Source organism: Quercus robur, chromosome 6, assembly GCF_932294415.1.
Source record: "Quercus robur chromosome 6, dhQueRobu3.1, whole genome shotgun sequence".
NCBI lineage: Eukaryota > Viridiplantae > Streptophyta > Magnoliopsida > Fagales > Fagaceae > Quercus > Quercus robur.
Window position 1 is genome coordinate 51,117,795 of NC_065539.1, and position 11,754 is coordinate 51,129,548.

The following is an 11,754-nucleotide window of genomic DNA, read 5'->3' on the forward strand; positions in this document are numbered from 1 at the left end:
GTGTTTATCTAAATTTTATATTTTTGTGGCTAGTAAATTATTGGGTGCAAACCAATTAAATTCTAAATGATATATAAATATATATATAATATGTCATTACATATTTTTAAAATATATAGTTTAAAAAAAGTGTAAGCTAATATTATTTATAATTTGAATCGTATAATTATGATTTTTTTACTTGTACCCATGCATATGTATGGGGCTACATACTAATTCCTTATAAAATAACCAAAGTTTATAATGTAAAAAAAATTAAAAATTAAAATTAACTGCATGACATACCATGATTGGTGGATCGTAGAGTAAAAAAAAAAAAAAAAAGGATTGTGGATTAGTGAATCACTGCAAGTAAAGAATTCACACACCTTTTCTTTCTATAAAATCCACGGATTAACTAGGGATCTTTCTCAAACTAATGGACTAATACACAAAATGGGTTACAAAAATCACTTTATCTCATAATTATAAGTTTCAACAACTCCACAATCTTCTTCTGATATTCCTCATAGAGGCTGCAACATTAATTATAGTGACATTTGTATCAAAACAAAATCAAATAATCATTATTTTCGAGTAAATCAAAGGGTCATTTGGAATGCCAGAGGCATATTTTATATATATATATATATATATATATATATATTGTATTTCCTCTCCTTTTTTCATGCTTGGTAAATTGAAGATAAATAGCTAAAATTTGTTGGGTATTAACATAACACTAGTATGTAGCCCGTGCTACCGTACGGGAATGGATATATTATTAATCATGAGTTTATTCATGTTTAAAATGGCTTAGTTAAGTCTAGTAATATTGTTTGTATTTTTTTTGAAATATGTGTGGGTGAAAAAGTATGTGAAAATGCGTGTAATGTTGTTTAGAAATTGAAAATATGTCGTTAAACTACTCTATCAAACAGTGGCCTTAGACTTTACACTACAACACATATTTAGTCTAGATTTATATCTCTAATAAATAGAATATGAATAGCCTATCAAATAATTGACCAATAATGATAACATAAACAATAAAAAAGTGCTGACTTTTGGTAAGAAAATAAGTAGCTAAAAAGCCTCAATTCGTTTGCAACAGAGTTTCTCAATTTTATGACAATCTCCTATGGAGGGAAAAAACCACACCAAATAAGGACATAAAATGTAAAAACATAGATGACCTTTGTTAAGACAATAGGCTGTTTAAAGACCCTTTATCATGTAGGTCACCAACAAATTTTTATGATAAATCAGAATATACTAGAACGCAATTAGGGGAAGAAGAAGAAGTAGAACCAAAAATGTTTATTTTTAAAGCATGGGCGGACAATCCTGTGTGTGAACTAATAGATGTGCTCACCATCATGTCAAAAATGAACCACTATATAAAAACAATTTCATATTTTGATAACTATAATGACCAGCTGATTGACGCAGTTCGCAATCGATGAAGACAAAATAAAGTTATAAAGTTAAGCCTTGTTGTTTATTATATATATATATATATATATATATATAATTATTAATTACTGTTCACTTATAGACTATGATGGAGGGGAGTCAAACATGGAACAACTGGACGAAGACTAATTGGAATTTACCTTGTACTATATTTTTTATTTTTATCTTGCACCTGTAAATTGAGAACTACACCTACATGCCTCTAGAGTCTTCTTTGCAAAAGCAAAAATCAAATCAGCAAAAGCAAAGATCAAATCAGCAAAAGCAAAGATCAAATCAGCAGAAGACAGAAGCTCGGAACTGCTAAAATTGAAATGGAAATCCCATCTCAAACACTGTTCCACAGAATCCACACACAAGCCTAAATCTTCGATGAGTTCAATCCCATCTCAGATCTGTTCTCACTTCTCAATATTAAATCAAAATCTCACTCTCAATCCCAGAAGTCTTCGTTCTCTTTACTCCCAATCTCAAGTCTCAAGTCTCAACCCTTCACTGACTTCACTCCATACCCTCCACAATCCAAATCCTAGGTGTTGCCGCCGTCGCCTCATCACCACACTCACGACTTCGCCTCACTGTCCACCATGGGTTAAGGCTTCTCATGCTGACATCAGCTTCTTAGTCTTAAGACTCTCAGGTATATTTTCTTCCTTTTTCATCTATCTTTTTCTCTATTTAGGAATATGATTTTTTTCCCCTTTAAATTTATGTACATCTCTCTGATATTTAGTTTTTTCTTTTTCTTTTTTTGGGTGTTCTAATTTGCTTATTCACAAAAACGAAGGAAAGCATAGGCAAATGAAAGAAAGGAGTAATCAGACCTTAGGAAGAATTCGTTTTGCAGAGCAGGACCTTTAAAATTGTGAAGAAAAGTACAATCGGAATAGATGGAGAACCTCTTCCTATGTAAGATACAGAAATACCCAAAGGCATGCATCATTGATACTGAGATATTCTTTTGAAATTCCATAGCATTAATTGAAGAAGAGGGGAGCTGTATATTGAAGGTGAGGAAGGATTTTGGGTTTTGATTATTGTAGAAGGGGAGGTGAACCTGAAAATACGCGGGTGTGAAGAGCATAATGTTTTATTCACCCAAAAAAAAAAAAAAAAAAAAAAGACCACAATGGAATCTGATCCCACTTAATTTTAGACAGGTGGAGGAAAGACACATATCACAAAATTAGAGTTCTAATTTGGAATTGCAATCTGAACACATGGCACAAAATTAGAGTTCTAATTTAAAATTGCAATTTCAGTTTCTCTCTACTTCACCTATTATTATTATTATTATTATTATTATTATTATTATTATTATATATATATATATATATAAATATATAGATTAGTCCAAACAATTTGGACTAATGTTATGTTCTCCTACTGATTGAATAAAGAAACTACATACTATTTGTTGGTTTTTAGACCCCTTAAAACACAATTGGATTAACCTAGGTAATTAGCCAAGTTGTTACTTAGTCCAAATTCCAAATCTAGGTTATCACAATCAAACAATCATATCATGCAAAGCAGCGGAAAAATAAATAACACAACGATATGATAACCCAGGAAAACTAAACTAGTAAAAAATCTGGGGAGGATTTAAACTAACTATCCTTAAGGTAAAAAGCAAATCCACTAGAAAGAATCGAAGTTCATACAATAAGACTTACAAGCCCCCACGCTCGACTTCTTATTGCTACCTACCAGTAGAACTAACTGACACGACCACGTGCAAGCTCCGAGACCACGAACTCCTTCTTTCTTTGGCCTTTGCAAAACACAAACACCCATGTTTGTGACTTTGAGATCCCACTCAAAGGTTTAGCAACACAAACTCTCCTGTTTGTGACTCCAAGACCCTTCTTGAAGGTTTAGATCATCAACACCTTTGATGACAAGAGAAGGCAGCAACTTCTACAATACTGAATCTTGAGATTCTTCAAGGAATAACACCGGTAGAAGACATAAGAGAGCTTTTGGGTACAAAACCCTAGATCTACAAAAGAGGCACAAGATGCACTCTAATCTCTCTAAAAAAACTCTCAAAACCCCACCTAGGGTTAGCTTATAATGTCCTTTAAATACTGAAAAAAACGGCTCGCGATTTGGGCTTCAAACGGATAAGTTATGGGCCTTTTACTTTCATTGATTTTGTTGATATGCGATTTTGGATCGATCAAGCCTGTCTCTCGATCAATCGAACCAACCAGCTTGTAACTCATTTGTTTTTATCCCGAACTTGAGTTTTTTGTCTTGGGCTTCAATGTAGACCATTCTAAACTAATGAAACTTAGTTTTTGTCATGTTTTGTCATGGTTTGCCAACATTACAAACTCAAAACCTAACATATTTAACAAAAATATTTGTCCAGAATTACCATGGTACTAAGAGGGTCTGTGTATACTTAGGCTGCAATAAACTAAAAAGTAAAAAGTTTAGCAACTTTGTTGCACAAATCTACAATAAATGAAAAGTTGTATTAAGTGTTTATAAAATGAGAATTTTATGAGACTTACAACACTAGCACTTACAAAAGGGCCTAATCTTTATATGCCAAAATGGGTTTTACCCCTTTTTCACAAACTTTCCAACAAAATGCCCCATGTCTGAAACTATTTAGGGATATGCCCCTGTTTTGAAACTCGATTTTTAGAAAATCGAGTTTTAAATGTAAAACTTGATTTTTGGACCATTAAGTTATAGCGAAATTAAACTTAGGAAAAAAATATTTTCTGGAACTCGAGTTCCATTCAAAGAACTTGAGTTCATGGAACTCGAGTTCCACTTGAATATTTCAAGGAACTCGAGTTCCATGAGTTCGAGTTCTTTGAATGGAACTTGAGTTCATGAAACTCGAGTTCCACAATTTTTTTTTTTTTTTAAATTTTTAGTTCGCTATAACTCGATTGCCCAAAAATCGAGTTGCATTTTCCTAAATAGTTTTAGACATGGGGCATTTTGCTAGAAAGTTCTGGCAAAATGGGCAAATATCCATTTTGGCCAATCTTAATAAGTACTAGCGAGACTTATAAACTGAAGATTCACTCACTAACCTTTCCACTAAAAAAAAAAAAAAAAAAAAAAGAGTAGAATTTTATGGGATTTAGCTTTACTAGGAATGGCAGCAATTATTGTCTTTCCTTCAGTGCATAAGTTTATTGGGTTGGGGTTAATCAAACCTCTATATGCCCAAACACTTGTCTATCTACTCAAGCCCAAAGCATTAAATTTGAGTTGTTTTGTTTATTTATTATGTTATCGTTATCATATAGTGGAATATGACACAATTCTCTTTGGAACAAACTCGTTAATTGGAGTAACTCACAATAAATAAATAAATAAACTTAAAGATTAAGTTCAAGTTTATGAGGAAGTTTTACTAAAAACAACACCAGCCCCTAGTAGTCACAAGACTCCCAACCCATGCACTGGTTTCTTCTTGGTTAACTGATTGATTAAGTATAATACAAAGTTAATAAATATTACCATAACTGTTGTTTTTTTTTCTAAATAGCCTACATTAGAGACGTGGCTAACATTTAATATTGGTAACATATCAGTATTAAATATCCTAATTGATGATTCTCTTTGGAACAAACTCGTTAATTATATAACGGTATAAATTAAGAATGTTAGATTTTTTCTGTTAAGTTTGACTTCCATTAGTTTTATATTTTTAGTTTGTGAAAAACATGTTATACTAAAGGGTTTTTTTTTTTTTTTCCTTATTAATAACAATTGTTATATAGATTGTATACGATACAAGTAAAAAAAAATTAATGAATTTTGCAACTCTTAAAGGTTTAGAACAAAAAATATTTATTAATTATAAATACATTTATAACCATAATTAAGAGGAATTAGTAACTTTCATCTAATATTCATAGTCCATAAATGAAAATAAATTTTAAGTTATATTTATCATCAAAACCCCATTATATAACACTCACCACTGTGATCCCACTTAAAATACAACCTCCTCCTACTTTGTTGTTACAATACATACATTTCTTGTAACACGAAGAAGTACTCCAATAGTGATGGCATCTTCTAAATGCTTCATCTTGGCTTTATTCATTGCAATATTCATTTTTAGTATTGATGTTACCCTTGCAACTCGTCATCTTTTACAATCTTCTCAACCCAGCGTACCAAGCTTGCCAATCATACCTACATTGCCTAACCCAACACTACCACCTTTACCTTCATTGACAACGTTGCCAAAGCCAACACTACCACCTTTGTTGCCTCCATTGACAACGTTGCCAAAGCCAATGCTACCACCTTTGTTCCCTCCATTGCCAACGTTGCCGAAACCAACGTTGCCACCTTTGCTATCTCCATTGCAAAAGTTGCCAACGCTACCACCTTTGCTACCAACATTGTCAAAGTTGCCAACACTACCACCTTTGTTGCCAACATTGCCAACGTTGCCAAAGCCAACATTGCCACCTTTGTTGCCTCCATTGCCAACATTGCCAAAGCCAACGCTGCCACCTTTACTTCCTCCATTGCCAACATTGCCAAAGCCAACGCTACCACCTTTGCTACCACCATTGCCCACATTTCCGTCTATCCCCACTATTCGAACTCTACCAAAACCAACATTGTGAACCATTCCCTCAATCCCGCAAACCCTAATTACTACAAAGGTCTAGTCTAAATGTCCTCAATAATTTAGTTCATTTACAAGGTTTACAATACTAAAGAATAAAAGAAAAACTATTGGGTTGGATGGCATGGTACAATTGTGTTACAAAATTAAGGGCCTCTTTCTTTTTTAGCTTCTCAAATGTTATGTAAGGATTTAATTTATGATGTGATATTTGTTTTATCGCGTTTTATTATGTATCATCTTGGAGTTTGATTTTATGTTATCATACTTAATAATCTATGTTAGTAACAATCTTTTAAATTTTTTATTGTGATTTCTCCTAATCTGTTGCCGTTGTTAAGTTGTTGTTAGAGAAATGAGAATGATGCCTATCCATCAAAATTGGTCTATTGACCTTGGCTTATCATCTACCAAGATTAAGGATTGAAGGGGCCAAAATAAGGGGCAAGTAAGAAAATGTATATAAAGTAACAAATTTAGACAATAACATCAAAAAGCTATCACCATCACTAAAGAACTAGGTCAAAAGGTACAATTTTAATAAAACTTACTCATCACTAACTCGCATGACGCACAACAAAATATTACTATGCAAATATGGTGGTACATGTATAAGCATCATAATATGTATGTATGTATGTATGTATGTATGTACGTATTTTCATTATCAAAATCAAAATGAAAAAAGAGCTTAGAGGTTTCACGATCAGTAGGTTTTTTTTTTTTTTTTGAGAAACTAGATCAATAGGCTTCATTCAAGTAGTTGCGCTATCTTATGCCGATATAAGCCCATAGTTTCCTTTATTTTTTGTAAAATAAGGTAGTCTCATATACGAGACAATGTTGAGCTAGCTCTTAATAGCATATACACCATTATGTGGCCAATGTCCTCTATATATAAAACTGATGGATACACAAAACGGTGACACGTGCCCCTTTATCAAAGCCTATAATAATGACATGTGTGAAAATATTTAATAATTATCAGACTTAATAATAAATAAATTTTTTTTAGGAAAAAAAAAACTTGAAAAGGAAAAGAATGGTCACACCTTTAATGTTAAAAACCGTATAAGATGAAGAATTTGACTAGAAAAAAATGCCAAAATTAAACGACTTATTTGGTTACAAACTTTAATTATATTATCATTACCATATTTATAATTACTATGTTATGAATAAATATTACAATAGAAGTACTCAAGTCTAAAAGAACAATTACTAAGCAAAAGTGCGAGACCGGCTTGGCAAAGGGAAGATGGAAGATGTAATGCTAGCAAAGGGAGATTGGCATTTAACGAACTCTGAGAAAGAGAAACATTGAAATGAGTAAAGATAAGAAACTTAAAAATAAAAAATAAAAGAGAGAGAGAGAGAGAGAATCAGTAATAGAAAGATTTGAACAATTAAATAGAAAAGAAATTAAACCCCTCTCCCAAACCCCCAAAAAAAAGAGTCAACCTGTTGACTCAAATCAACCCAGGTCAACTTTCGGTTTCATTGGGTTTGATTTGACCTATTTTCATCAGTTTAGAAGAGAGATGAAGAACCCATACCATTTCTATCTTCTAGATTCGAGTGAGTCATATTTGGGTTAACATGTTTTTCATGAGTTCGAAAATAGCCTCATTTATACCAATTTTTATTCTTTAGATTTAAGCGAGTTAATGAATATGGGTCTAGTTTTACCAAGTCCAGAGGTATTATTTAAAGTTACCCCATGTGTAAATTAAGAGAAAATTTGAACCCTAGTGTGACACCAAACTCAACCCTACCATACCATTCTCTACAATCTATATCATTATAAATGTTCTTGGTGGGCCAAAAACAGTGGCAGTCCCCATTTAGACAATATAATGTCAATCACAATCAATTTACGATATTTATGATTTTTTTTTTTTTTTTGCTTGAAATCATTTAACAATTTTTAATTGTATACAACTATTCCTATACATGTGGATATAAATGTACATCATGGTCCTAATCTTTTTTCTACATAAAATAGAAGTGACATGTACTATCACATCCTAATCATTCCTTAAAAGGCATTTTCTCAAGAAAATTTTGGCACATCACAGATAGCAAAAGATAACTAAATTTATACATATCAATAACTTTTTTTTTATTTTTTTGAGAAGAAATATATCAATAACTTGAAGTAGCATAGATCCTTTTCTTCCTCAAGCTCAATTAAGGTATTCATTCCCCTTTCAGTTTATAAGTAAAATTTTAAATAATGAATAAATATTACCTAATTCATGGCAAAGATGGTAGAAGCAAGAAAAAAATCTATCAACAAAAGGAAAAAAAATGGAGAGGTAGAGAGAGAGTAATCACTTTTTTTTTGTCATTATCAGAACATGAAATAAATGGGAGAGGAAAATTAATTACCAATCCTTAATTATTATATCTCATATACCATGCTCTTCTCTACAATCTCCATATAGATTACTCTATCATATTCAATTTGAAGTTTTGAACCCTTTTGGTCTTTTTCGGACTCCACCCAAAATCCATATCATTATAATTATTCTTGGTGAGCCACAATCAGTGACAATCTCCGATTAGACAATGTAATGTCAATCATTTTATGAATTTTAATCCTATACAACTATTCCCATATACATGTTGATATATATGTGCATCATGTCCTAATCTTTTTTAAACATAAAGGGGAATATGTACCATCACGTCCAAATCATTCCTTAAAAAGCTGCATTTTCTCAAGAAAACTGTGCCTTTAGTCCTGGCTGAATTAAAACTCAGCAATTTTCACAACAGCATATTGGCACATCACAGATAGCAAGAGATAACTAAAATTTTCACATGTCAAGAGTACATTATCCCCAATCCCCACACACGTACATCACATCCTAATCTATTTTGTGCTTTTTGTTTGCTTCCTTTTTCTTTTTTCTTTTTTTGGGTAAGTAACATCATGCCTAGTTAGGATCACTACAATGGCTTAACTACCAATTTTAATAGATTAATTTAATTATTAACCCTATAGTTAATTAGTTAAGATTCAAATTGCTACAATCAATGCTAAGAGCCTTATCACTCAGTGAACCATGAACATATACACACAAGGAAAAGTATATGCTCATGGAGTGAAAACCCAATAAAAACACTTTGGGGTCAAGCCCAACCTAACAAGTCTACTATAGAAATTTGATTTGGTACATTTGATGCTCACACAAGTTTTCATATACATGTAATCAAACTAAGTTCCTAAGCCCTCCAAGTTTCTATTAGCAATTGTACACTCTGACCTAGGTACAAAGCCTTGTTTTTGTTTTTTTTTTTTGTTTTTTTTTGAGGGCGAAGGTACAAAGCCTTGTACCTTCAAAGTTACTCATGATTGCAAGTTGATACACCAACTGCAAACCAATCACTTTGCTATTTCAAAATCCTTGAAGATTTGTTGTTACCTATGTGGTTTCAACAAAATGTCCAACACAAGTATGGTGATCTTTGTGCTTGAAAAACTCAACCTCTCAATGATGAATCAATGGGATAGATGGGAAGATAAAGGAAGCTCTTTATATGGTGCGTTGTTGTTGTTGTTGTTGTTGTTTTTTTTTTTTTTTTTTGTGTGTGATTTTCTTGATCTATAGGTAATTAGGTTTGTTGAATTCTTGACCAAACCATCTCGTGAATTTTTGCCATAAGATTTTTTCCAAGCATCCAATTTCAGTTGACCAATCTTGTCTTCTCATTCAACCGAAATATCCAAATATGCACAATGAATAGCAATCTTCAACTTCAACCTTTACTTCACCCTTACAATTACAATGGAACATAGTCCAAAAATTTATGAATAAATTTTTCATAGAATTAGCCAACATTAAAAGTCCTAACACAATGGAAATTCAATAAGAATGAGTTTGCTAATAGGTTGCAGATAGTGGCAGCTCCAGGATTTTTTTCTAGGGGGGTCAATAGCATTATAATTTTTGTATGCTAAAAGTGGTGTAATTTTTTGCTAATAAAGAAGAAAAGTGCAAGGAAAAACAATTTCATTCCGCGGCCAATGGCAAAGTAAGCTAGAGTTGGAGGGAAGGTTTATTTATTTATTTATTTTTAAAAGCGAAGTAGCAATTTTAAAAATAGAGCTACTAATACAATACTTTCACAACAAATTCATCTTGGTGGCAAGTTGTTAAAAATATGTAAAAAAAAAGTGACGTTATTTGTGGGATCTAGATAAAAATCAATTAAAATTTGCGATTTAACTTTTATTTTAAAATTATTGTGAAAATAAAATTGTGAAAGTAGAATCAAGATGATCATATTCAAGTTTATTTCAATTGGGATTAAACAAAATTTAAGATTAGGGTGTTCAAAGTTTTAGTTTAGGAGTCAAAACAAATAAAAAATAAAAAATTTTATATATAGTTTTTGTTTTTTTGGCTATGCTAGGGGGTTCATTTGAACCACCTGGGGCTGGCTGTATAGCTGCCACTGGTTGCAGAAAAACCGTCTTCATGATACAAATAAGCTTGGATTGTACAAGTATAAGGGCCTGTTTGGTGAGTTAGTTTGAGTAATGTTATTTAAGTGTTTTTGATATACATGTAAGTGAAAAAGTGTATGGAAGTGTGTATCATATTGTTTAAAATTTGTAGTTTTGTGTTTGAGCAGGGCTGTCAAACAAGCCCTAAATCTTGGAGAATCTTGTGAATTTATGTATGGTGTGCCAAAATATGTACAACTTATAAAACCATTATCAAATCGATAAATAGCTAAAAATGGATGATTATATATAATTTACAAAGAATTGTCAATGAAAATACACCTTTGAAAGGTTGCTTGTGTTAGAGCAAGCACTTTAAAACGTTTTCAAGGCTATTTCTAACAAACAAACAAAAAAAACTAATTTTCCTTAATTTAAATCTAGTCCACACACGCTGTAGATTGTTTGCAGTACAATTTTGTTGTTATTATTTTACATTCGAGTACCAATATACCATAAATTATAGTTGTATTTTGTAATCATTCAAGGAAAAATTAACAAACAAATTAATTCAATGGTAGTGTGTACAGTTAAATAGTACTATGCATTATTTTAAAAAAAAGAACAATATTTGTTTTATAGGTAAAACCCTAAATTTATATTTTATAATAAGCAAAAATATAATTTTGGCCCTTATATTTTGGAATTAATGTCAATTTGGTCTTTACCTTTTGACAGAAACAATTTAGTCTTTATTATTTTTAATTTGTAGTCAACTCAATTTGGTCTTTACTAGCAACAACCACATCGCGTCTATGGCTAGATAAGTCTTTGAATACACCATCTCAAGCACTTTACACAAGTTGTGCTGTTGGGGAATGGGCTTACTGTTGTTGTTTTTTTCTTTTTTTCTTTTAGGCTCATGCTAACGAGTGCTCTTAGGGCACTCGTTAATAATCCATTTTAGAATAGTTTTGAAATCATTTTTATGGGAAATGAAAAAAAGCTGGCAAAATATTAATTTTTTTTTCTTTTCCCGTAAAAACTTTCTTTAACTGGATTCTTAACCAGTGTCTTAAAGGCACTCGTTAGCATTTACCTTTCTTTTATTAGTATGTTTATTGTTATTACTCGAGATGTTATTTTTCAAAATTGTTTTGAAATATGACAATTAACTAAATTGTTTAATATTTATTGTTATTTTAAAAAAAAATTCGAAAAA

The 11,754-nt window shown here is 31.6% G+C and overlaps 1 protein-coding gene across 1 annotated transcript; it reads right to left on the reverse strand.

Annotated features, from left to right (window-relative positions):
- Window positions 1-5,599: 5,599 nt before the first annotated feature.
- Window positions 5,600-6,079, reverse strand: LOC126690347 (trihydrophobin-like). The gene has a single exon (XM_050385452.1). The coding sequence runs from the start codon at window positions 6,077-6,079 to the stop codon at window positions 5,600-5,602; it is 480 nt and encodes a 159-aa protein (XP_050241409.1).
- Window positions 6,080-11,754: the final 5,675 nt, after the last annotated feature.